This window comes from Vipera ursinii, assembly GCF_947247035.1.
Source record: "Vipera ursinii genome assembly, chromosome: 1".
NCBI lineage: Eukaryota > Metazoa > Chordata > Lepidosauria > Squamata > Viperidae > Vipera > Vipera ursinii.
In genome coordinates this window covers 120,672,346-120,700,088 of record NC_139512.1, presented here as the reverse complement: position 1 = coordinate 120,700,088, position 27,743 = coordinate 120,672,346, and the positions used below count along the sequence as shown (strand labels likewise).

At 44.9% G+C, this 27,743-nt stretch overlaps 1 protein-coding gene across 1 annotated transcript; it reads right to left on the bottom strand.

Moving 5' to 3' along the window:
* Positions 1-1,847: 1,847 nt before the first annotated feature.
* CDK5R2 (cyclin dependent kinase 5 regulatory subunit 2) lies at positions 1,848-2,780 on the bottom strand (the record flags this gene model as incomplete). Its single annotated transcript, XM_083348392.1, has 1 exon — positions 1,848-2,780. The coding sequence occupies one exon, from the start codon at positions 2,778-2,780 to the stop codon at positions 1,848-1,850; it is 933 nt and encodes a 310-aa protein (XP_083204518.1).
* Between the last annotated feature and the right edge of the window lie 24,963 nt (positions 2,781-27,743).

Here is a 27,743-nt window from a genome sequence, read left to right as displayed (position 1 = left end):
ATGCCAGCAATTAAGGATGCCAAAGTGAAAGCATACTTCTTATCTGGAAGGAGAGGACAAGAAACTATCAATATGTTTTTAACAAATGTACCATTTTTTACTAGGTGCACTTTGAAAGAGGACCAGGATGCCAGTAGGAAACATTCTGGATTACTTTTAGTTTCAGAAATTAGAAGACAATTAAAAATAGGTCCCACTTTGATTGCCTCTTTAAATGACCTCAGTTACAGAGGATCACATGCCAAACGATAAAGCTGGTGGGCAAGGAATTTGTTGCTTTATCAACAATTACATTTGCAGACATTTTAGTAGTGAAATCATTTTTTTTTTACTGAGATTTGTTAAGGCCAGATCTTAAGAACACACAGAGCATGTCCTTGCCTAAAAGGGCTCTGGAATAAGATGGACTGCAATTCAATATCAAATCCCATTAGCAAGTCTGGGATCTCCTGCCAACACAGCCATTTAGGAAATCATCAGCCAACTATTAATGCCTCCTCCATCCTGAAGTAAAGCCTCAGCATGAATTGCTATTGCTAGCATCCCCTTTCACTGCTTTTCATAGATCCAATGCATTTAGTCTTCTCTCCTAGTACAGCTGAATCTCTCAATGATTGAACAGTTCTGAAGTTCTGTTTAGACTCATTCCTTTTATCTCTTTTAAATATACAATATAAAACAATATGTTATCGTACATTTGAGCAACATTGGCACAAACATCCCATAAGTCAGACATTGTTCTGTTACATTCAAACACCATGAGATGGCTTGATTTTTTTTCCAGCTTCAAGAATGTGCAAATGTCTACATAGGTCTAAGAGGCTAGCACCATGGACAGCTCCCAGCCTCTGCTTTAGATAGGAGGCAGTGGGGGCGGGGGGGGGGCAGGATGGAGAGAACAGGTCAAGTGGAGCATTGGAAGGATAGCAGCAGAGCTTCCCAGCACTTATTTTCAGTGTTGGGAGTGGATATACCTCCCCCCTCCCCTGTGCCAAGATGAAAAGAAAGGAAAATTACAAAAGGCAAGTGACTTGCACTAATGGTTTTTTCTGACCATTATCTATTTTTTTTAAGAACCATTATGGCAGAACTCCAACAGCAGGAATGACAAATACATGCAGGGATTTCTTTAACTGGGGTAGGTGGAGGGGAATAAATACCCTGGCTGTACTGTGATTCACAGTAGCAGTAGGGAGACCCAAACCGTAAGACAGACAGGTTGGGCTTTCTCGAAGAAGGGCATAGCCACGATTTTCTTCCGCACGAGTCAGAACATTGCCGATAAATAATACCTCAGGCTGATCCATTAATATGTTCAGGAATTCCCCCATTTGGAAGAAAGACAAATGGACGCCCTCCCCTGCTGCATATACAAGGCCCTAAATGCATCCAGGTTGTCCATGGCACCTTGCTGTGATAGCAAAGACTGATTCTGCTCATAGATGAAAGATACAATGTCATGGGCCAAACCATCCCATCTTACCTATTCTCAAATCATCTAGTTGTTGCAGTTGTGAAAAGGGCTTGATGCAATTCTGGGTGTGCCCTCCCCAATGGAGTGTTGAAAGAGTGGCTGTAGCAAACCTTCTCCATCCCCATATACAGACAAAAGTCTACCAAAGGCTAGTGGGGCAGGAGGGAGAATGGGAAGCAGTTCCATGATGCTACCTGTACAAAAGAGGATGACTAAGGGCTATGCCCCCCCCCCGCAGCTCCCAAATCCTCACCCCTGGTTTTATTCCTCCAGGAGAAGACCTAGTTGAGTCAAGCCTTTGGGTGAGAAGGGGATGAAGAGGCGAGATATAGCTAGAAGGATGGGGGTGCTGTGGAGGGCCCCCCTGAATTTCCTAACGGTCCAAGCTTATAGTCCAATGTTTGTTGGTGCTGGAGGAGTCCTTTGTGGACCCCCCCTCGCCTTCATTCTTGAGGTCCTGGAAGACCTGCGTGAAGTAGTGCGGGTCAGAGTTGATCTGCAACATCTTGGTGCTCAGGCCCTGGATGATGGACAGGCAGCGGTCCCAAAAGCGCTCCTTGTCACCCTCAACCAGAAAGGGCTTAAGCGGGTAGGAGATTTCATTGCCCATATAGGAGTAGGCCAGGTAGAGGCAAGTGAGGAAGGAGGCTTGAAGCTCCGCCTGGCTGCCAATCTGGTCGCCTTGCAGCGCCTCGCGACACAGCAGGTACACAAAGACAAGGTTGGCCGGGGTGATGAAGCCTTGATCCTGCCAGCCCTGGAGCAGGAGCGAGCGATCCACGCTGCGGAACCAGCCGATGAGTTCGCCAGGGCTCAGGTCCTTGAGCCTGTAGCATCGGCGGCACACGAAGTCCCCTAGGCAGCGGAGGAGCTCGCCCGTAGAAGCCTGCACGATCACTCTCCGCGGGGAGCCAGCGGCCGAGCGGTTGCTGGGCAGCGGCGGGGGCGGCGGCGGTTTTCCGTTGTCTTGGACGGAGACGGGCACAGTAGGCACCGGAACAGCCAAGGGACCCTGTTTGGCGCCGTCCGGCTGGGACTTGCGCACGTTCTCGCGGTTGCGTTGCTGCACCAAAGGATCAGCTGCGCCTCCGGAGCCCGGCTTGGGCGTCACCTTCTTCGTGTTCTTCTTCTTTTTGGCAGAGGCGGCCACCAGGCGTTTCCAGGTGAGGGCAGAAATCAAAACGCCGGGCCGCTTCAAGCGGCTCTCGCCTTTGCCGTGAGCCCTGCCCGGAGCCGCCTTGTCGCCGAGGACCCCATTGCTGCCCTTCCCAGACCCGCCGGGAGACAGGGATAGCACTGTACCCATCCTGGAGGCGGCGGCGGCGGCGGCGGCGGCGGCTTCGCCAGCTGCTGCTTTACGAGAATGTCCTTAGAGCTTCTGCCCAGACGCGCCCCGCACACCGGCCATGGGCTGGGGCGGGACGCAGTGGCCGCGCCGGCGCCTTGAGGCTGAAACCCGAAGGAGCCGCAGCGAAACACACCAGGAGGAAGAAGTCGGGTCAACCGGCGACCAGGAGCAGCGTTCTTCGAACTCGCTGCAGCTCCGAGCGAAGCCCGCCGTGCCCCGCCCCGCCTCTGTATGAAGAGCCAATCCCAAGCCTCTCCTTCTTTTCCCTGGGAGCCAATGGCCGCGAGGCATGGCCGCTCTCTCTCCCGCACTCCCCGCTGCTCCGATGCCGCTTCCTTTTCTCCTGGGGAACGTCTCTCTTCCGGGGAGGGAGGGGGGGGAAAGCTTCCAAATAAAAATAGAAAAGGGAAGCTCGGCCCTTGCCAGGCCCCGTCCTTCCCCGACTTAATTTCATTCATCTGCTCTTAAAGCAAGGGCGTGACCTACAAGGCTCGCGGAGGCCACGTCCAGCTCTCCAGAAATGGATGTCCTGCGTCTCCTGTTTAGCCCTCGCTATTGATTGCAATGCGCGGGGAGGCTGGCGCATCCGGGTGGTTAAATAATCCTCATTCCTGGTACAAAATGTTAGACGACGGCGCAGACAAGTACTTTTCCTAAATGATATCTTGGCTTTGCAGAGCCAGGACTAGGAAAGAGGGGTTTTGTAAAAATGCCGTGCTTTACGATTAGAGGTCATTAAGCCTGCTCTCTTGCAATGTATGGCAGTGAAAGTTGGACCATAAGAAAGGCTGAGCGCCAAAGAATTGAAGCCTTTGAACTATGGTGCTGGAGAAGACTCCTGCGAGTTCCTTGGACTGCAAGGCGATCAAACCGGTCAGTCCTAGAGGAGATCAACCCTGACTGCTCTTTAGAAGGCCAGATCCTGAAGCTAAAACTCAAATACTTTGGCCACCTAATGAGAAGGAAGGACTCACTGGAGAAGAGCCTAATGCTGGGAAAGATTGAGGGCAATAGAAGAAGGGGACGACAGAGAATGAGGTGGCTGGATGGAGTCATTGAAGCAGTGGGCATGAGCTTGGATGGACTCCAGAAGATGGTAGAGGACAGGAAGGCCTGGAGGAACATTGTCCATGGGGTCGCGATGGGTCGGACACGACTTCGCAACTAACAACAACAAAGCCTGCTCTCTTCCCTCGTTCCCCTCTAAGGAGGATCCCCATGCTTCTTAAGGCAGGTCTCCCCCAAGCATGACCTCTGCATTTGCTCCATTTGAATCCTATAATCCCAAGCAACGTTGCTATGTTGTTTTAGGATTCTGAGAGTTGACGTCAAGCCAAGGCATCTGTTTTGTGCATAGGGCAGAAAACAATTTAAAAGTTAACCAACATCTTAAAGGTCAGCAGAATGCAAATGAGTAAAAATAGATATAAGCTGAGTTTTCCACCTAACCTCTGTCATGAGATTGGCAACCGAAGTCTTTAGTAACTGTAATCTTTAAACTCTTAAGGTTGACTCCTCCTAGAGTATGTTCAGTAGGTAAGAAATGAGCAATGCGGAAATAATGCAATGGCCGCAAGTTTTTGCTTGGCCTCTGGTGCAGGTTTCATACTAGGGCATGTCCAGACCATGCAGCATAATATGAGGAGAACACTGTCCAGGGGCTATTTTGATGCCTCGTCCAGATCACAAGAGCTCTGCAGTAGCAGTGTTACACGAGCGTGGGAATATGTTTGAAATTGTTTGCTTTCATCCAGGACAGGGTTTCTTCTAGAGACATCATTTCTGCATCTGAATTGAAATTACCTGAAAAAGGTAATTGGGTGCAGGACGCTGAGCTTGTCAATCAGAAGGTCGGCAGTTTGGCGGGTCGAATCCCAAGTGCCGCGTAACAAAGTGAGTGCCTGTTACTCGTCCCAGCTTCTGCCAACCTAGCAGTTCAAAAGCACGTAAAAAAATGCAAGTAGAAAAATAGGGACCACTACGGTGGGAAGGTAACAGCGTTCCGTGCGCCTTTGGCATCTAGTCATGCCGGCCACATGACCATGGAGATGTCCTCGGACAAGCACTGGCTCTTCGGCTTTGAAATGGAGATGAGCACCGGCCCCTAGAGTCGGAAATGACTAGCACGCATGTGCGGGGGAACCTTTACCTTTACCTATCATATTGATAGCAGTTCAAACCTATGCTAAACTGACAATACATACTTTAAATATAAATCACATTGATGCTTGCTAGAGTCTGTAGAACAGTCCTCCAGAATCAAGCAGACACCACTACTCTGTACATAAGGGTGGTACACACACTTGGTCTTGCTGGATTTCATTTAGAACCAATGCAATCAATGGTGTATGATGCTAAAAGGTGTAGTTCTGGATCAATGAAGATCCACAGGTTGTCAATTGTTACATATCAATTGTTAAACTTGAATTATCTCACAAAAGTGTGTGTGTTTGTGTGGGGATCCTCAGTTCAACAGATGATTGAGAAGTTCACCAAGATCAATGGCAGCAAGCGTCTATATCGACCCAGACATGTTGCATATTTATTTTGAAGCAAGTTGCCTGTAGCAGATTATCTGCACAGTGTCTGGCCTTTCCCAAGTAGCCAAGTAGCTAATCTCTTAGGATAAATATAATCTTACAGCAAGTTTTAGCTTGCCTTAGATGTTTATCTCAGCCTTCTGCCTTCCATTGGTTGAATCTCTGTTCTGCAGTATATTAATCACATTCTTATTGTACCTTTGATGTTGGTGCCAACATGGATTTGGGATTCAAGTAACAAAGCCTTTATTCTCCAATCTCTCAGGATCAGATCCTATCTCAGGGTGACCCTACACTCTTCTTGGTAAGAGGGGAAGAAGGAAGATAATCATTGCCATTTACCGGTTACAATGTTTCACAATGATCTATCTCCTAAAAGAGCCTCATCTCTAATCCACAGCATCTAGCAATTAGTGCATAAAAACCATTGCACGAGAAAATGAAAAGCCAAGAACAGAAAGCTTTATTGGACTAACAAATTGGTGTAGAAATATGTGAATCTTCTATATAACTCTTGATTTGATTTTTTTTATTTGATGACAAATTCCACAAAAAAAGTGCATACAGAAGTCCCAGTACATTTTGGGTCTACTCTAAAAGATGCATCTCGGTGCATTTTTTTCCTTCATTTCTCCTTTGGATCAAGCCAGGAAGTAAGGTGCAACATGGGGAAACGAACTGATGTCCAAATAGACATTTGCAATGGCTCATAATGATAGGAGATATTACGAAAATAAATCCTGCATTGGGCAAAGACTTGGACTGGTTTCAACTAGTTGACAAGTTTTAAAAAACACACTAACCTGCATTGATAGCTGAGAAAGCCAGGATGAAATACCTCAGATCTTTCGATAAGGACAAAGGACTGTGGAGTGTATGGGGGTGTTTGGAGCCTTGAACAAGGAGGAGTCATAGTGTGCCTGGATAACCCAAGGTATGGTTTTACTAAAGTTAAAAAAAAGTTTATTTTGCAAATATTACTCAGTCAACTGTTAATTGCCACCACTAATACTGCATACAGTAGAGTTACATTAGGTTTCTTTTAGCCTTTGCACAAATAATAGATGGGGTGAATTTATCTTGGGTCTGCTCTACTTCAGGCTTTGCTTCTATAATGGAATAATCTTCATTCATTCAGATAGCACACTAATAGGCCAGGGATAAGGCAAGGCAGAGGCTCTTCTGAAATCTAACACTGCTGTCTTAACCAGGCTTCCTTCTAAAAGTTATTATATTATTATTATTATTATTATTATTATTATTATTATTATTATTATTATTATTATTATTATTATTATTTATATGCCGCCCTATCTCCCGAAAGTTCCTTCCTCAAAGACAGAATGGTAGCTTAAATACAGGAAGCCATGTCAACCTCTTTTGTATTCGAGAGGCTCCAGAAATGGATGATCATTTCTTCTTCCCTCTGATTGAAATGCCAGAAGAGCTCATTCATAAATGCACTAACAGCAGCTGGCAAACAGTGGGAATCAATCTACTCCGTGAAGCACATATGAAATAAAGGGATTTGCCACTGTAGAATAAAATGATGGCTACTAACTGAAGGGTTTAAAAGGGATACCATAAAAATGGTAGGTCTCTGAATTCCATCTGCTGCATAGAAGGCTTTGTGGGCTCACATTTCTGCTGAACCAAACTTGCTTACTACACCCCAGCCAGGCTGTTCCCCATGTTCTTATGTTCTCCTGGGATGGTTAAGCTTTTTACAGGTGTTTTCCCTTTTGAGACTGCGTCCTGCTCATCTTTATTTCAAAGTAAATTCCACCAAAATCTGTGGGATTTACTCCTGAATAAACACCCAGAAGCTCCTAATTGCTCTAGCTCTAAAGACAAGATCTGAGAGCTTAAAGGAACAGCTTAAAGGAAGGGGGGGGGGGGCTGCCAGCCAGCACAAAGTTGCCTCCTCCCTCATTAAATAAATAGGATGAGCTGCAGCTCTTTATTTAATGTTTCTTCCAGCTTGTCAATTTTTGGCCATGTAGATGCTATTACTCTGTCATGTATCTCAGGGAGCATAGCCAATAGGAAGAATTTATGGAAGTCACATTAGGGCCACCAGATGTAGACTGCAAATCTCCATGTGATCACTAGATGGAAGCAAAGGATTTAGCATTATCTCTCTGGTTCCCTCTCCTGGCTCTACAGATATGTGTACGTCAGACCTGTATCTCTCACATATATCTGATGGCCCTAAGATAAAATCAATCATTTAGAGCAGGGGTCTTCAAACTTGGCCCTTTTATGACTTGTTCAGCCAGGCACGTTGGCTGAGGAATTCTGGGAGTTGAAGACCACAAGTCATAAAAGGGCCAAGTTTGAAGATCCCTGATTTAGAGAATAATAATCCCTGCTTTATGCAATTGCAGGTCCTGATTGGTTGCTGTAATTTGCCAGTTACTTTTGCTTGTAAATGTAATTGAATTTATGTCAGACCATCACATCCAGAGCCTTTAGCTCTGAAAAGACCGCTAACTTGTTCCCATCAAGGAAAAAAGTGGTAACCTTGATTAGGAGGATTCTCTGCTTGGGGCAGAGGTTGTTTGGAATAGGACTTGAAGGACATCAATAAAATGATGTTTACCTTGTCTGGAACTACTATCAGATCCTTAGTCTTATCCCACTTTAATTGATAAACAAAAAGGAATGCATCTGACTTATATGTATTTCTTGTGCCTTGGGAGCAGTACAGGAATTCTACTGCTTAATATTCTTCATAGCAAAAGCAAGAGTCTTTCAATTGCTTGAAATCTGACATGGTTGTGATGATACACAGTTTACTGGATCACAATCCACCAAAAATCCCAATTAGAATTCTCTCTATAATGTGTACTGAAGATCTTTGCTGTAATCTAGGGCTAATTTGGATTATGCAGTCCACTTCATGATGCTCAACTGTCCAACTGCCCTTTAAACAACTTCCTCAGCCCCAATCCCAGGTTAGTTTGCTTTTTTTAATAGTTTAAATTTTGATTACGTTTGATGGGGCAGATGGGATTTGAGATAGCAAGAAGGATTCACTTGCTCCATTCCATTCATTTGCTTTTCATATCACTCTGCTTTTGAGATTAAAAGAACATTTCTGCTTCTCCAAAACACCCTCCCCCACAAGTCCTCCTTTCTTATTTGGGGAAATTAAGCCTCCATGTGTGGTGTATGCAGTGTATGCCTCCCAGCATACACAAAGGACAGCACAGCAGGAGGCTGATGGTGCAGATCAGCAGAGGGGCTGGACAGCTCCGGGCGATGACTGCTCACTCAGGATAAGCCTAATGACTTAAGCTGTTGACAGCCCCAGGCATGGTCAGCCTGGTGGGAAGCCAGGATCTACACCCATCTACACCCAGGAAGCCCAGGTTTGAGCTGATTGGATGCCATCCACCTGGGCAGGTACAAATAGACACCAGGCTTCCCTGTTTCCCCAGTTCGTTCTGTTCAGAATAAACTCATCTTTACCCCAGCTCTGTGTCCGTCTCTATGTGAAGCACGCGACTTTACAGTGTATTGGATGTGACAGCATGATTATGCAAGGGATCCATGCTCCCATGCGTTATGTGGAGCAACCCTTTTCTCTTTGACTTTACTTCTGTGCTTCTCCCCCTTTTCCCCTTTCCCATTTTAGGGCTAGTTGAGAACATTTGTTAAACAATATTCCCTCCCCCATAAAACCCCACTGAGTTAAGCAATGACTCGGAGAGCAAGATCAGCTAGAGCAAGGTTAGTCATAGAGGGAGGGCAGTGCCAAGGTCTGCTGCTCAAAGGAAGAGCAGAGTGACTATTGTAAAAAGGGCTGATTTATGTCTGTGACTTCAGTGGTGCTACCTGATGGCACTTGAGCAGGCAAAGCTAATTTATTCAAGATCTCCCACTATTAATATACAGGGACTAAGCATTAAATCTACTCTGGGCAGCAACCCTACATATGACCACTTCACCCCAGATGGTCCAGTGTATGCTTCTTACCTTCCCTTTAGGGTGCACTGTTGGGCCTGGGGCATAGCTGCAATATTTCCAATGGTGAAGGACCATGTCACAGGTTGGCACTGCTATACTGTATATATGTATATATAGAGAGAGATGCTGCACTTGGCCATTGTGGCGACTGCAGCTATGAACCACATGAATGATAGTACACCCAATGGACAGCCAAATCTCAAGCAGGGCTTTATGGTCACCTACAGTGAACTTAATTTGCAAAGGGGACAGTTTGTTGGTATGTGCTGCATTGCTCACCAGTGGGATTGGATTGTTTAGAATGATCCTGGTCTGAAGGATGCTGCAGTGCAGTCTGCAACTTCCAAGAGATGAAGAAGGAAGGAGGATTTTAGAAGAGGAGACAAAATGGAGAGCTGTGAGAATGCTTTTTCTAAACCTATTATTTAATGAAGAATTCTAAGTTGCATCCTACTCTGGGTTCTTAAGAACTCAGTAAGAAAGAACACAACAGGAACTATCGTCAGGAACATCCCAACTGCTCCCACCAGCGCTTTAGTGGGCAAGTATTGTAAGTTATTTCCACTGGAAGGGGAAATAATTGTTTGTGGAATTAAACTAGATAACATCATCAGTGGGAGGTGACCCGGTCATCAGCAGTGATGATGTTACTGAGTTTGGTAATGAAACATCTGCAAGAAAACAACCAAGCTCAGAAAGCACCAGGGACTCCACAGTTCAAGTCTGACTTGTTATAATTATTCTTTTCTATAGGTAGTTGCTTGACAGCATCCCAAAACCTGATCCCTTGGCAAGTGTTTTCAACTACTGTATGTTCCCCTCTTCCCATGCTTGTGAATAAGATAGTTTGTGTTTTACCGTATTTTCCGGCGTATAAGACGACCCGGCGTATAAGACGACCCCTGACTTTTGACAAGATTTTCAAGGTTTTTCGTCTTATACGCCGGAAAATATTTACATGCCAGTTGCCAAGTGTCCGACACAAGCCCGATTCAGATTCAGCCCTGTCTGATGCAAATGGTGCAAAGCCACGTGCTCTTTCAGGCCAGACTCTGCAAACAGCACGCCAGAAGCCGCAACCACCGCGGGAACTCTGAGTCCCCGCCTTTCGGCAGCCTGCACGGCCAAGCGCGATTCGGCTTTGAGAAAGCATTTGCAGACGGAGCAGCCGGCGCGTCTGGAGCCAAGCCCCGCCCAGGAGACAGTTGGCCAGGCGGGCCCAGAAGACGCGCTAGAGAGCCGGGCTTGGGGCGGCCATGCCGAGGCCGGCTGGCGAGAGCCGCTGCATGGTCTGCGGGCAAGAGGGGCGGCAAGTACCGCTGTTCTGCACTCTGTGACCAGGCAAGCGATTCTTCCGGTCGGGGCGGGTCAGGCGGTGCCTCAGCAGGAGCAAAGGTGCTCCCTTCCTACTGTCTGTCGCGGCCTATGGGCGCGACATTCAGCGGGGCCCCTCTTCGCAGCACGCCACACGGGCCTCACCCGTCTCCCCATGGACGCGACTCCCTCGCTACGGGAGCCACCCCCGCCATCCCTGCACGCCACAGACGCAGGCCCACCTTGACTCGTCGTGAGCCTGCCTTCCGCGCATCGGCTGCTTCTTCCGACTGTCCGACGCCGCGTCCATCTCTCCAGCGATCGCCGGCCTGGCTCGGAGGCAGGGGAGGCTCATGAAGAGGAGGCTTCTCCCTCCCGTCCGAACCCCGGTGGCGATGGCGACAGCGGCGGCTCAGCTCCAAGCCATTCCGTCCCCTCCCCCGATCCGATGAGTGATTGACACACCGATGCCCGGCAGCTGGCCAGCGCGTGCGCGCGCAGGACAACTCTGCCAGGTCTCGCCCGGTGCCAGCGGGCTCCGCGGCGTCCTTGACCGGGACCGGACCCATCCGGGCTGCAGTGCCTAGACGCGGTATGGGCTGGGAAGTTTGGTGGTGACATGCTGGCTGGGAGACGGCTTTGGAGCGCGTTGCCGGGGACTGCAGATCAGAGAGGTGAATAATATTTTCCGGCGTATAAGACGACCCGGCGTATAAGACGACCCCCCAACTTTTGAGACAATTTTTATGGGTTAAAAAGTTGTCTTATACGCCGGAAAATACGGTATCTTCTTTGTGATGAAGTTCTTAAACTGAGAGATGGTCCACACTGAACCAGCCTTGCCTTTTATTCTTTTCTTAGAAAAATCCTTGAAGAAACTTTTCGAGAGGCTCAGTTCTGAGACTCAGCAGCCTGACCTCACCTGGAATGTTGCAGTAGCTGAAGGTTGACAATTTCTCCTAGGAGAAAGACTTCTTAGTTATGGAAGTGGCTCGAGTAGAGTAGAAATGATTAGACCAGGATGCTATTGGACTTTATATCTTTGGTGCCTACTTTCTATCTAAGGAGAGAGTGAGAGAAGGATGAGAAAGGAGGTGACCACACATGCTTATCTGCCTTTTTAGGCACCTGCCTTCACTTTGTTGTTGTTGTTAGTTGCGAAGTTGTGTCCGACCCATCGCGACCCCATGGACAATGTTCCTCCAGGCCTTCCTGTCCTCTACCATCTTCTGGAGTCCATCTAAGCTCACGCCTACTGCTTCAGTGACTCCATCCAGCCACCTCATTCTCTGTCCTCCCCTTCCTCTATTGCCCTCAACCTTTCCCAGCATTAGGCTCTTCTCCAGTGAGTCCTTCCTTCTCATTAGGTGGCCAAAGTATTTGAGTTTCAACTTCAGGATTCGGCCTTGATCCTAAAGTTATTTTATCCAGGATATTTTCAAAACTATGGGATATCTGCTCATTGAACCTTATGTGAAATTGTTGGTGGGCAGGGTTGAACTTTTGAACTAGATCTAAGGAAAAAGAAATTGGAGGAGAGACTTTGTGATTTCTTATCCTGTTTCTTCAGCAAACCTTTTTGGAAAGGGAAAATAAAAGAAGGAAATTAAAATATTCAATGGGGCGGGGAGAGAAAGAGAGATGGACTAAGGCTTAAAATCCAATGGGTTTCACCTTTGCAGTACTTTCCATATCTCTTTTCCTCCTTTTTCTCTCAGCTTCTGACCCAGTGTGCTGCTGGACTTGGCCAGGCATTTTCTCAAGCTCCATTGACTCAGCAGTTGCTCCAGCTTACCAGAAATCCATCCAATCTTCTCAGCCTTCCTCCCTTGACTCTAGCATTGCTCTAACATGTTGCCCAACCCCAGCCAAGTCTTCCCAATGTCTTTTCTCCCTCCCCCTTCTTTTATCAGGGTTAGGGTTAGGGATAGTCCACCCACATGCCCAAACATGTTAACACCTTCCTTCTCTCATCCAAACATCCAAAAATACAAAGGATGCTCATTTTTAGAAGAAGCAGTGGCCACTGTCCAAACTACTTCCTCAAATAATGGACAAGCCTGTTCTTTCAGGGTGCTGTCTGGATGAAAATTTTCTCTGTAGTAACCTCTTAACCCAAGTTCTGCTAATCCTAAAATTTATTGAATCATATCTCTAGTCTGCAGTCCATGCTAACTCCTGCTGAACTAATGCAGATTCATGGGACTTGCGAGTTCAAACAAGGGCTTTCTGTGTTAGCATTCAAAGTAGCTTTGACCTCATTAGAGATGTTCTTGAGTATAGAGGGAAAAAATGAGTGCCTGAAGCTAAACAGATGAAGATCTGAGAAAAGTAGGCCCTTGCACTGCTTTGACTCAAAGCAACAGGAAATTCTGGGGGAGAACCAAGCAAAAGGCTTGGGGGGGAGGGAGACTGTTAAAGCCAGTTCAGGTAAGCCACACTGACACTTCCAGAATACCTAGTCCTTGCATCAGAAACATTGCAACTGTCTCCATGAGCTTTGCCAACAATGGTCAAAGTTGGAAACACATAAAAGGACTCCTATCTTGGATCTGGCAATTTTGGAGCAACTTCTATCCCTTTCCCAGTAGAGGAAGGAGTGTATGAGAGACGATGGGCCAGTGGCCAGTTCTCAGGCTGTGGCCCTGGCAGAAGCCAGGATGTTATCTAATGATTTGGTCTGGTTCATATGAGGTGGTTACAGAAAGTCACACCACAGGACAACATAACTGAGCCAAACTATATATATTTCAATTCCAAAGGAAACCCAATGCTTCGATCCAATGTTCAGGGGGGATGCCAGGTCTTCAAGGTTGTAGAGAAGGTAAACTGGAATGGGGCCATTTGGATTTTGGGAGATCCAAAAGGCAGGCACTATGGCAGAGAAGGCACCTTTCCTAGAATTACTTGTATTTCCCCCCTTCATTTAACTCCCAACATTGTGTGATTTTAGTCTTCTATGCGCACTAGAGCTGGATGTCTTATGACTTATGGACAATTTTTAAATCAACATTCAGGAGTAGTCTTATACACACACACACACACACACACAGAGAGAGAGAGAGAGAGAGAGAGAGAGAGAGAGAGAGAGAAAATGGGTGAAAGAAAAGAGTCTGAGTAAAGAAGTTAACTCTGTTCATTGCTTAACATTGAAAATAATCGAACAAATGCTTTTTTTAAACTGAAGGTCTATGCTTCCATTTGAGGAAAACAAGGAGTAGAAAGCCACTCGTAGGAGTTGACCAGGCTGAGCCCGAGGGAGGGTCAAACACATTATCAGTCATGAGTCCCTAGGCCCACAAGTCCAGTTGACCTTGAATTCCTTTCTTAACTCCCGCTAATTTCCCTTAACCATTAGTAGTTCAGATTCTTGTAGTGAGCTTAAATTTGCAATAAATCTTTATACTCATTTGAACTGCCTGAATCTCCTGATTTTCTCAGGCTTGATTCCACTTGCGTCAAGGGGCTGTAATTAACCTTTTTGGCAGAGATGTCATATATGCACAGTATGAAAGAAGATAAGACGCTCCATGGTCAGTGGCAAGGATAAAGCTAAACTATTCATAAATTGAACTGATTAGTCATGACAATGACAGTGCTGTTATTGACAGTGCAATCTCCTCCTCCTCCCCCCTCCTCCTTCTTTTTCTTCCTTCTTCTTCTTCTTCCACCTTATTGGCCTGCTCCAGATATCTTACCTGGGCCGACTGTGTCTCAGAAGGGTATGGCTGACTGATGAGAACAAATAAGTTTGAAATGATCATATCTGTCTCCCTTTATTCTTTGTTAGCAAGCCACAAAATTTACACAAATAGCTGCCACTGCTGTGGCTACTGCCTGTAGATGGCCTTGGGTTAGGCTGAAACAGGAAATAAGATTTGTCCCGTGTTTGGGACTTAAGCAAGTGCATTCTAAATACTTAACAAACATTTAACACGTATCTCCCTTGCTTCTCAGGTAACAAAGAGAGAGAGAGAGAGTGCCTGTGGCCTAGGGGTTAAAACAACTGCTTAAGACGCAGTCGGTCCAGGTTCGAATCTCAGAAGGGTATGGCTGACTGATGAGAACAAATAAGTTTGAAATGATCGTATCTGTCTCCCTTTATTCTTTGTTAGCAAGCCAAAAAAATTACACAAATATGAGCTGCCACTGCTGTGGCTACTGCCTGTAGATGACCTTGGGCTAGGCTGAAACAGGGCTAGGCCTTGGGCTAGGCTGAAACAGGAAAATTTAACAGCATATATATGTAGATCTTTGGTCATTCGGGTTTTTTCCCACGTAGAATTGGAGGTATCAGGGCAACGTTTCGACGAAATCTCATCCGTCACCCTCAGGCTGGTGACTTCAGCTTCGTTCTTCTGGGAGATGTGGGAAAAAACCTGAATGACCAAAGATCTACATACAAACACCCGCGAAAACCTCAGAAAACACACACACACGTGTGTGTGTGTGTGTGTGTGTGTGTAAATTTTTTGGATTGCTAACAAAGAATTAAGGGAGACTGATATGCATTTAAAACTTATTTGTTCAAACTTATTTGTTCTCATCAGTCAGCCATATATATATATATCTTCGGTCATTCGGGTTTTTTCCCCGCATAGAACTAAAGGTGTAGGTGCAACGTTTCGACGGAATCCCATCCGTCATCATCAGGCTGGAGGCTTCAGCTTCCTTCTTCTGGGAGAAGCATGTGGTAGTGGCTGTTTGTTCCTCTTTTTTAAACTGCCAGAGGGGGTGTGTTCTATGGGTGGAGGTGTGCTCTGATAGGGTGGGGGATTAAGTGTGTTCTGATTGGGTGGGAGTGTGTTTTGAATGGTGGGTGTGTTCTGATTGGGTGGGGGTGTGTTTTGAGTGGATGGGCTGGTCTCAGCTGCCAGCCTTAGACCTGAGCTGGTGAGTTGTGCTGCTTTTGTTCGGCTTCGTGTTTGTGGTGGTGCCATGTTTTTATAGTGGGTGTCAGTTTGCTTATTGTGTGGTTTGGAGGGGTTTAAAGTGGCTGATGTTGCAGCTGTAGTTAGGTTTCTGTTTTGTGGTTGTGCCTCGTTATCATTGTGGGTTCGGATTTGCTTTTTCAATGGTTGTGTGGTGGTGATGTCATGTGATGTTATCATGAGTTTGGGTCTGGTATCATTCTTGGTGATACCAGCACAGATCAACTCCGTAGCCAAGACACTCATCTCCAGAACAAAACACCTAGGGGTTTCTTAGGATGGTGGATATTTTTCTGTCTGTGTAGAATGCTGTTTTGATGTTGTGTTTTTGGAGGACCTTGCTGATTCTGTCTGTGGTCCCTTTTAAGTATGGGAGGAGGGCTTTGCCATTTTCTTGTTCTCTGTCTTGGGTTTTTGTGGATGTCTCTCTTTGGATTAAGTTGGTAATCGTGTTTTTTTTGGAATCCATTGGCTGTTAGTACATTAGTGAGATTGTGTAGTTCGGTTTTTAGGTGTTGTTCGTCAGCTAGGTGTTTTGTTCTGGAGATGAGTGTCTTGGCTATGGAGTTGATCTGTGCTGGGTGGTGGTGTGAGAGTGCGTTCAGATAGCGGTTTGTGTGTGTTTTTTTATGGTAGATAGTGTGTCCTAGGGAGCCGTTGGATTTCTTGTAGAGTAAGACATCAAGGAAGGGAAGTTGATTGTTAGCTTCTGTTTCCATGGTGAATTGTATTTTGGGGTGTAGGCTATTGAGGTGTGTGAGGAAGTCATCCAATGGCAAAGCCCTCCTCCCATACTTAAAAGGGACCACAGACAGAATCAGCAAGGTCCTCCAAAAATACAACATCAAAACAGCATTCTACACAGACAGAAAAATATCCACCATCCTAAGAAACCCCAAGGACATAATTGGGTTAGAAAACCAAGGAGTATACAAAATCCCATGCACCACCTGCCCCACCACATACATCGGACAGACCAACAGAAGAATAAGTGCACGCACTGAAGAGCACAAAAACTCACTCAGAAAGGGAGAACAAACTTCATCCCTGGTCCAACACTTTGAAGCCACGGGACATGAAATTGATTTTAAAAAAACCAAAACTATCGCCAAAATTGAACATTTTAACAACAGAATAATCAGAGAAGCCATTGAGATAGAAAAACGCCCCCACAGCGTGAACAAACGAGATGATACCTCTCGCCTACCAGCCATTTGGAAACCCGCCTTGATTGACAGACGAGTCCCAACCACCAAGAATGATACCAGACCCAAACTCATGATAACATCACATGACATCACCACCACACAACCATTCAAAAAGCAAATCCGAACCCACAATGATAACGAGGTACAACCACAAAACAGAAACCTAACTACAGCTGCAACATCAGCCACTTTAAACCCCTCCAAACCACACAATAAGCAAACTGACACCCACTATAAAAACATGGCACCACCACAAACACGAAGCCGAACAAAAGCAGCACAACTCACCAGCTCAGGTCTAAGGCTGGCAGCTGAGACCAGCCCATCCACTCAAAACACCCCCCCACCCAATCAGAACACACTCACCATTCAAAACACACTCCCACCCAATCAGAACACACTTAATCCCCCACCCTATCAGAGCACACCTCGACCCACAGAACACACCCCCTCTGGCAGTTTAAAAAAGAGGAACAAACAGCCACTACCACATGCTTCTCCCAGAAGAAGGAAGCTGAAGCCTCCAGCCTGATGATGACGGATGGGATTCCGTCGAAACGTTGCACCTACACCTTTAGTTCTATGCGGGGAAAAACCCGAATGACCGAAGATCCACATATAAACACCCGCGAAAACCTCAGAAAACATATATATATATATATATATATATATATATATATATATATATATATATATATATATATATATATATATATATATATGTGTGTGTGTGTGTGTGTGTGTGTGTGTGTGTGTGTGTGTGTGTGTGTGTGTGTGTGTGTGTATGTATGTGTATGTGTATGTATATGTATATGTATATGTATATGTATATGTATATGTATATTTATGTATGTATGTATGTATATCCCAAATATCCTTTCCAAAATCAAAAATTAAAAGGAGATGGATCCTTTTCTCTATGCACCTCCTCCCTCAAATTATTGTCAAAACTTAATTTAGAGAAGACCCCCAGGCAGAATCAGACATAGCAGGAAGAACATCAGCAAAGGAGAAGGCTTTTTTACTTGATAAGGAAAGGCCTCAAAGAATGTTATCCAGATTCAAACACAGAGTTTGTCGAATTCCAAGAAGATTTTGCTACTGTATTAGGAAAACAAATACAATGTTCCATTGCAAAAATATGCCAGATAATTATTTATTCATCCTATCATCACAGCATTTCTGAAATGGGATATCCTTCTTATACATGGACTATAAATCTAGAATTCTCAGTAAGGGCCACAGTTGCTAGGGAATTCTGGGAGTTGAAGTTCACATATCTGGAGGGTTGCCAGTTTGTGAATAAACTAAAGTTACATGTTATTATATTATTTAACACTTTTATGTCACCAATCATCTTAGAATTCTAGATATAAGAACAGTAAAATCGCTGGCTGACTAAACTAACAGAAAAAGTCCATAAGAACAAAAATATACTATCAAAGTCTTCCAAAAGTTAAAGTATTCACCCACTGCCAGAAGATTATTAATAAGGGAAATAAAATTCCCCCTTGGAAAGGAATACACAGTTGAGAGCAGCCACTGAAACATCCCATCTCTCTTGATCAAGACACAGCTGGACGGATCAAAGGCTGAAGCAATCAGGAACAAGTGTCACTTCCGAATTCGTTTCAAAGGAAGCCATCCATACATCTGAATCCCTGAATAACGTTAATTCTCTGAGCTGCCTACAGAGCAATTAGAATATAAAAAAAACACGACAACAAAGACAAGCAAAAAATAGCTTCAGCAACAGAAATAATTACAACATGAACATCATGGTAGAGTTTATATTTGGAACACATTGTCTTTGGTATTGGTGGGCTTCCTCTTGATTGCCATCTAGAAGGGGGCGAAATCATGTATTTTGACCTGGCACTTAAGAGTTGTTTTGTTTTGTTTTGTTCTATGCCCCTGGTTTCTGTAATTATATTTTGGTAAACCATATTCTACGTTCGTAGGCCTTTGAGCTTTGCTTTGTGAAGATGGTCCATAATCCAGATGTTGCAGAAGTAGTCCTTGACTTACAACCATTCGCTTAGTGACCATTTGAAGTTGCAAAAACATTTTAAAAAATTGACTTACATCCTTTTTTTTACACTTTTGATCATTGCAGCATCTCAAAATTCAGGCACTTGGCAGCTGGCATGTATTTATGATGGTTGCCCTGTCTCGGGGGTTACGTGACCACCATCTGTAACTTTCCCAGCTGACCTCCGAGAAGCAAAGTCAACGGGGAAAGCCAGATTTGCTTAAGGACCGCAGGGTTCACTTAAAACCTGTGGCAAAATATCATAAAATGAGGCACCACTTAACAGCAGAAATTCTGAGCTTAATTGAGGTCATAAGTCAAGGACTACCTGTACTAATGCCCTTCTCAGTACTTTTCAAGCAAAAATTGAAAGCAAAGCATGGGAAACATAACAACAAAGCAGAAAGCGAAAGTTATCCCAAGCGAACCCGAATATCCCACCTCCCTCCAGCAGAATGGTGGGCCCCAAAACAAAAGCACAAGAATATATATGCGAGGAAAACAATAAGGGTTTGGGGACCTGACAGTATTGTTTCAGTGAAGGCTTTCAGTTAAAGCTGGGCAGGCTTTAACTGCCTAACACAGGCATGCCAAACTGCCAGCTCGCGGGCTGGATGCATCACGCCGAAACTGTGCCCACCCCATTGCCAGCAATGGGGAAAAAGTCCTGATACGTTGCGCGATGTCACATGACGTCACGAGTTTGACATGCCTGACCTAAGAGGTGATGCTAAATATGCCACAAAACTGGACCCGTGAAGTTCGGTGAGAAAATGTTTGTAAGCTCGTGTCCACAAACAGAACAGTGCTCAACTAAAACTGTTAACACAACCTTGCAGATCTTAGCGTATGAAAGCAAGAACCATTTTGGAATACCGAAATCCAAAGGAGTGGCATCCTGAACACAGGTCCCATTAACTCAAGTGCCTCCACTCCTTATTATGATAACACTGCAGGCTCCCATCCCTACATAAAATCCTCCACCTTTACCCTGGAAGGAAACTGCAGCAGGGGGAGAGTGAAAGAAGGGGTCATCCCAGCGATATCTTAGGTATCATGTGGCAATTTGGATGTCTTAAGTCTGACATCTATGATCCCCTTATTTCAGTGGAGCTGAAGGGGTGGACTATCATGGGAATTCCTCCCGTGGCACGGATGGGCATAGGGACACACAACCCAGAGTTCAGGCATGTTCAGGGATATCAGAAGATGGGGTTGCCTTGTGCCAGTACGCAGGAGTAGGCAACCTTGGCTCTTTTATGACTCGTGGACTTCAACTCCCAGAATTCCTGAGCCAGCCATGCCAAGGTTGCCTACCCCTGAAGTAGAGGGAAAGATGGAAAGTCCTTCACGCCTCCTTTCTCCTCAGCTTATCATATATCCTCACCGGCTCAAGGTTGACTCAGCCTTCCATCCTTCCAAGGTCAGTAAAATGAGGGCCTAGATTATTGGGGGCAATAAGATGACTCTGTAATCTGCTTAGAGAGGGTTGTGAAGCACTGCAAAACGGTATATAAGTCTATGCGCTATGGCTAGTGCTATGTATCTGCTCTAGGCTGATGTGTCAACCCAGCAGGTGTGTCCAAAATCTTGCTCAGCCTAATGCCTGCCAGATGAAAAAATTGGTCTTGTCTCAGTGACACTGGGAAATCTCTTCTAACAGTAGTAGCTGTCCAATGGAGGAAACTGGAGCTTTGATTTGGATGGAGGTTTTTGCCTCAAATGGGGCAAAAGCAAAGCACATTGATCAGGAAAAGAAGAAGAAGAAAATAACCCGATTCTAACCTGACAACCATAAGTGCAGTGTCTCTCAACCTTGACAATTGTTAACATGCGTGAACTTCAAATTCCCAGAATTCCCATCAACTTAAAATTGCCAAAAATTGAGAAACACTGCCATGCTGGGTTAATTAGGAGGGACGGGATCGCAAGGTCTGAACACAGACCAAACAGGCACATTTGCATGTATAAACACAGACTCCCAAATGATCTCAATTTCTTTTTTAACCTTTTCTTGAGTAAAACCGCAACCATTTGGGATCGTGGAGCATTCTGAACTCAAACTCCCAGAATTCTCCTGGTCTGCTTTTCTTACTGGAGCAAAATTGCTACCAATCCTTGTCTTCTTAAAAACTAGGGCCATGTAAACCTGAAAACACTGGTTCCTATCACTAAGCTTGCTTAAGCATGCACAAAGAAATTGGTGCTGTATGCTTAAAGGAAAAGTAGTTTAGAATCCTTGCAACCTGCAGTTAAAGGGAAAAAAAAAGATATTTAATTAAATGGCAGCAAAGGAAGGAGATTTCACTAGGAGCAGCAAATCCTCTTCCCATTGAAATAAGAGAAAAATCTCAGTGGAACCTCCAGGATTTTTACAGAAATTGGCTGCGCTTGCAAGCAGAGTGAAAAGCAACGATACTTTATTTTTGGAATACAAGAGGCCAGCACTTTGACCCTTGAGTTTGGAGAAGTATTCTATGGGCATCTCTTCTTGTTCCTTCCTTGTCTCCTACAGCATTTTGGTACCATGCAGATTTTTATACGTTTCTTGTAGACAGGTAAGTCTGAAAACCAATCAAACACCGCAAACAAAGGAAATGGCAGCAACAAGGACAGAGGGAAAAATTTTGGGGAGATTTAGTAGCCAACAGGATGAGCTGTAGGGATTGCCAACACTTACAGAATCAGAGGCAGTTAAATCTGGAAGAGCAGCAACAGGAAGAATGTAAAACAATGTCTGCTTACAAGCAGCAGGTGAAAGTCGATCTGGTTGAACTCCTTCCGAGAGAATGCCTTGAGTGGCGAGAGAAAGAGCCAGTGATGGCAAAGAGCCAGTGATGGCGAGCATGCTTGGAATAACAATGGGAAAGCAGGGAGGTGAATTCAAGGGTAGAAAAGAGAATGGAAGAAACTACAGCAGTAAACTCATCCTTTTTTAAAACCCCGGATGGCTATGTATAAAATAGGGGAGAATGAGAAGAGCTTTTCCTCCTAAAGCTAAAGTAGAATACAGTATAACAAAATGTAGCTAAGAAAAGACACAGATACATGAAAGGTCTCTTTGATTTTCCATTCTTTTACGGATATCTGAAATCCTATGAAATAGTTTGCACAAGATACCGATTTCATTCTTTTAAACAGACAGATAATCTTGCCCTCTTAGGTAAAAACAGTGTGCTAAGGAAACAGGTTTGCCGAATGTATTTTATTACTCTTTTAAAAGATGTGCCGTCAAATTTTGGCAGCATGATTTTGAGATATCCTGGGGCTGCAGAAAAAGGCCATGGCATTATATAAACCTGCATCCCCAATCCAAGTTTTAACATTTAAACGCTCTGGGATCACGTTCCTTGTAGAAAATATCTTTCCTATCCCTGTGCGTTCCCACAGAGAGGGCCTCCTCAGGGTGCCGCCAGTCAGGGAATGCCGACTGGTGGCCCCCAGGGGGAGGGCCTTCTCTGTGGGCGCTCCGTCATTATGGAACCAACTGCCGGTGGAGCTCCGGACGGCATCAGACCTCCGAACTTTCCGTCGTGGCCTGAAGACCCACCTATTTGAATTAGCTGGTCTGGCCTGACGGGGGATTATGGGTTTTAATTTGTTGTTTTAGATTTGTATTACTGTTTTTAACTGGGCATGGGTTTAATCTTTTTTAATTTTTGTATTGTCTTTTTTATATATGCCCTGTGAACCGCCCTGAGTCCCTACCAAGGAGAAGGGCGGTATACAAATTAAATAAAACTTGAAACTTGAAACTTGTCTATACTTCAACATTCAGAAACGGAGGGGGCGGGGAGCTTTCCACTCGGCTCCCCCTCTTCTAGGGGAACATTAATTTGGCTAAAACAAGACATGAGGCCTTTTCTGCCAACCTCAGCTGTACAAGATTGAATAGAATAGGGTAGAGCCGGAAGGGACCTTGGAGGTCTTCTAGTCCAGCCCTCTGCTCGAGCAGGAGAACCTATGCCATTTCAGACAAGTGAGGGTCTAGTCTCTTCTTAAAAGCCTCCAGTGATGGGGTGCCCACAATTTCTGGAGGCAAGTTAGAAAAGATTGCCCTGGTGGCATTTCCTACTTGAACCTCGTATTTGTAATTTAAATGCATTGCAAAACCTCAGGGAGAAAAGGAGGTCTTCCCTGTTCCGCTCAGACCTGGTCTTAGAAGCCGATGATTTGCCCCAAAGCAGGGGTAGGCAACCTTGGCTCTTTTATGACTCATGGACTTCAACTCCCAGCTGGCTCAGGAATTCTGGGAGTTGAAGTCCACGAGTCATAAAAGAGCCAAGGTTGCCTACCCCTGCCCTAAGGGAAGATTGCAGCAAGTGAAGCAGAGCAAGGCAATTGCTCTGTCCTTGGTGTGGCTACCAGCCCTTAAACAGAGGGCCAACTCTCTCTGAGGCATGAAAACAGGTGTTATCTTTGCTTAGATGAAACCTTCGAGCACATTATGCTGAGCAGAGGTAAAGTAGGCGTTATTCTTTGGCAAGTATTTACATTTTAAGCTTGCTAGCTTTTTCCATCAATGAAAAAGCCTCCCACGTTCCCAAATGCAAGATGTCTAGCCGGCAGCTTCCTCAAAGAGCGGCGCTGCTGCCCCTTCGCACGGAGGTACGCGCGCACCTCCCCAAAGGTTTGGGGAGGTGCGCGCGCAACTCCAGTCGTTCGGAGAGGTGCGCGCGCACCTCTCGGAATGGGCAGGGGCGCCTCTCTTTTTGAGGAAGCTGAGACGGGCCGCGGCAGCTTCCTCAAAGAGCGGCACCACTGCCCATTCGCGCGGAGGTACGCGCACACCTCCGGTCGTTCGGAGAGGTGCGTGCGCACCTCTCGGAATGGGCAGGGGCGCCGCTCTTTGAGGAAGCTGCCACGGCCCGTCTGCAAAGCTGCCGAAAGCGGCAGCTTTGCAGACGGGCCGTCGCCGTCGGGCAACCAGGAACCGGTTCCATCTCATTTTTTAAAAAATGGCAGCCGCGTGCGTCCACGCATGCGCAAAAAACCTTTTTGCGCATGCGCGTGCATGGACACACGCACGCGGCTCCCTCTTTTTTAAATTTGTGATGGAACCGGTTCCCAGTGGCTCTTTTTCTTTTTTAGGTTGCCGACCCCTGGTCTAGCCACATCCAAACACCAATCAGGTGAGCGTAGATTAGCACAGAAAGTTATGTGAACCCAGCTCGCATGGTTGGTACTTCAGTGTGTCTTTCAAACTCAGAAAACTGAGTTAGGTAAACCGTAGTTCAGTTCCCCATGGGTAAGTGCAAACACAGGTATTGTCTGCTAACTTGACGTAGGGCTGAAGAAAAAGATTGCATCCTATATTCTTTGCCTTCGTCTCCAATTCAAAAATAAAATCTGTGTTCCTTCTGAAAGGGAACACTTGTATTTCCATAATGGATCCAATTCACATATCTCTCTTTGTATATCAGCAGTTGCATGACCTCTGTAGGTGCCATATGCTAAATAAAATAAATAAGATAAGCATAGCTCTCTGTAGGAGAGATGATGTAGAAGTTTGTTCTAGGCACCTGAAGAGTGAAACAATATGGTGCAATTTTCCTCTTCTGCTTCTGTCTCCTGCAGAGAGGAGTATAGGGAATCCAGACAGCCTTGCAGGTTCGGTTCAGCTTAATCCTTTATGATTTGAGAATTAAGTTCACACATCATAGAAAATCATGGTTCCGGACTTCCGGTGGCGGCGCGGCGCCGGAGACAGCCTTTTCGGGCTGCCCGCGGCTCAGCTGTGTAATTTTCACCCGAAACAGCGCCGATCAGCTGTTCGGGTGAATTTGAAGCCCCCTCCTTGGGAGAAGAGGAGGGGGTGAGGCCCCAGGTAGGGGTCGAGTTCTCCGGGGCCGCCTGAGCTTAAAGCTTGGGCGGCTGAAGGATCAAACTCCCCCGTAGCCTGGGTCGCTCCCAGCTGGTCAGCGTCTCTGCTCCGGATTTTTTGGAGCAGAGCCAGGCGTTTGCGACCACCCCTGCCTGAAGGAAAGACTCTGGAATAAAAGGAGCAGGCAGAGCGGTACAAGAGGAAAAGGTGAAGAGGATTATTATATTTTACTCTCTAGCTTAATGAACTTTTTAAACTTAAAGTGAAAGTGCATCACAAGTGAAAGTAAAAGATGGCGGCTAAACCTCCTGCAAAAACTCTTCGGAGTGCTGGAACTTCTCCGGTGCAACAGACATCGTTGCAAGCCTTGCTTCCTCCTGCTGCATTGACATCGAAGGATTTACAAGATGCCCTTGAAAAGCATGCCCAGGTAATTTTAGAAACATTGGGTGATAAATTGGCAAAAATGGAGGAGAGAATAGAAGAGAGGATGGAAGAGAAATTTAGTGCGATGAGGGTAGACATTTTGTCTACAGTGGAAAGTGTGGCTGAATGTGTACAAGGTTTGGAAGAAAAAGTGGAAGACTTGACTCAAAAAAATGCTGTACTAGAAGTAAAGGTATTGGAGAATGAAGACAAAGTGGACAGAGAGTTAAGCCTTGTTCAGTTTCACCAGATGCAGTATGCTATCAGAATTAGGGGCTTAAAAGAAAATATTAAAGAAGATTTAAAGCAGCTGATTTCTGAAGCCCTGGAAGCAGTATTGGATCAGCCAGCATCTGAAATAAAGGGATGTATGGATAAAGTTTTTCGTGTAAATTCATGGATTGCCAGACAGAGGAAGCTACCTAGAGATGTGGTGGTTTACTTTACTAAGAGAGAAATCAGAGATGAAGTTATCCAAGCTGCCTATGATACTAAAGTAGTGGTCGCTGACCAAGAAGTTTTGGTTTTAAAGGAAATTCCTCCAAAGATTTTAAGGAGAAGAAAGGACTATGCATTTCTGGTGCAGGAACTTAAACAACGTGACATAAGGTTCAGATGGGAGATTCCAGTTGGGCTGGTGGCGATGTATGAAGGTAAAAGATACCGTCTGGTTACTGTGGCACAGGCGCGTGAATTCTACAATAATGTTTTAAAAGCAACCCCACTATCACTTCTGGAAGCGGCAAAGGGATCTGGTGAAGAAAAACCTCATGAGGTTGAAGATGGTCAGACAGAGGAGGATGGTGCTGGAGGGGATCAAACTACAACTTTGTTGGCTGATGTTGGAGAGCTAAGGGTGACGCGTGCTGCATTAAAAAGAGCAAAACAAATAAAAGAACAAGACCAGCAGAAGTTTATGGAATTTTCAAAGCGCACTTACAGCGAGGCAGTGGGAGGAGTGCGGCCCAAAGGAGGCAGGGCCATTGAAGAGGTGCTCCAAAAGCTTCGGGGCGACAAGAATGGCGACTAAATTTTTGACTTGGAATGTTAATGGATTAAATTCGCCTCAGAAGAGAAAGAAAGTTTTTTTATATTTAAAACAATTTAAGACTGATGTTATATGCTTGCAAGAAACGCACATTAGGGCTATGGACCAAAAGTTTTTACTGAATTCAAGACTGGGTACGCAATTTGTTGCCTCTGCAATGAATAAGAAAAATGGAGTGGTTGTTTATGTTAAAAGTGCTATAACAGCGGACTTAATTGAAGCAGATAAGCATGGAAGATACGTAATGATAGATTTGTTGCTAGAAGGTAAAAAAAACGCTTTTAGTTGGACTGTATGCTCCTAATCAACAACAACAACAGGCTGACTTTTTTAGCTTACTTCACACAAAGCTTACTCAGTTGGATTACAAATCGTTTATTTTTATGGGGGATTGGAATGGCGTTTTGGACGTACAGATGGATAAGGCTGGTTTTTTAAAGCGTATTCCGTGTCATGCCAGACTGCCTAAGTCTTTTTTTGAAATGAAGGATGATTTGGAATTGCGAGACATTTGGCGTGACACACACCCGCATGAAAAGGATTATACTTTTTTTCTGATAGACATCAATCTTTTTCTAGAATTGACTTTATTTTGCTGACTAATGATTTTTTTTTCTAGGATTAAGAAGGTAAAGATTTGTGCAAGAGCTATTTCTGACCATAGCCCAGTATGGTTAGAGATTAATAAGGATAACAGAGATAGGCGCTCGTGGCGCGTAAATGAGAATTTGTTTAGAAACCAGAAAAATGTGGAAGAGTGTAAACAGCGAATGAAGGATTTTTTTGAAATTAATATGAATAAGGATACTTCTATGGATATGGTCTGGGATGCTAGCAAGGCCTATATGAGAGGAGTGTTGATATATATGAACAACAAACATAGACGTACTTTGGAAGCTAGAAGGAAAGAATTGGAGAATGAAATTAAGGAAAAAGAGAATGCTTTGACTTTGAATCCATCGGATGTGAAGACTAAGGAGGCTATTAAGCTATTAAGAGGACAATTTGATAAATTAATGGCTGATCAAGTGGCAACCAATTTGAGGTTTGCCAGGCATAATACTTTTTGCAATGCTAATAAGCCAGGTAGATGGCTAGCTTATAGACTAAGGAAAAAGCAGAGGGCTTCTAACATAGACAAAATTGAACACAAGGGAAAAATGGTGTTTCAACAGGATTTTATTAAGGAAGCCTTTGTGGATTTTTATTCTAAATTATATGCTAAGGAGAAGATTAATGAAAAAGACATTGATGAATATTTGGAGAATGCTAGTATCCCGGTGCTTACACAAGTACAAAAAGAGGAGATTAATCAACTGATTACAGAAGAAGAAATATTTACAGTAATTAAGGAGTTGAAGGTTGACAAAGCGCCAGGTACAGATGGTTTGACTGCGGCCTACTATAAAAATTTACAATTAGAGATGGTTAAACCGTTAAAGGAATTGTTCCAGACAATCCAGAGAGGGGGAAAGGTGCCTCCATCTTGGAGAACTGCCTTTATCTCTCTGATTCCGAAGGAAGACCAAGATGCTACTCAAGTAAAAAACTATAGACCGATATCACTATTAAATACAGACTATAAGATATTTGCTAAGGTGTTGGCTAATAGATTGATGAGGGTTC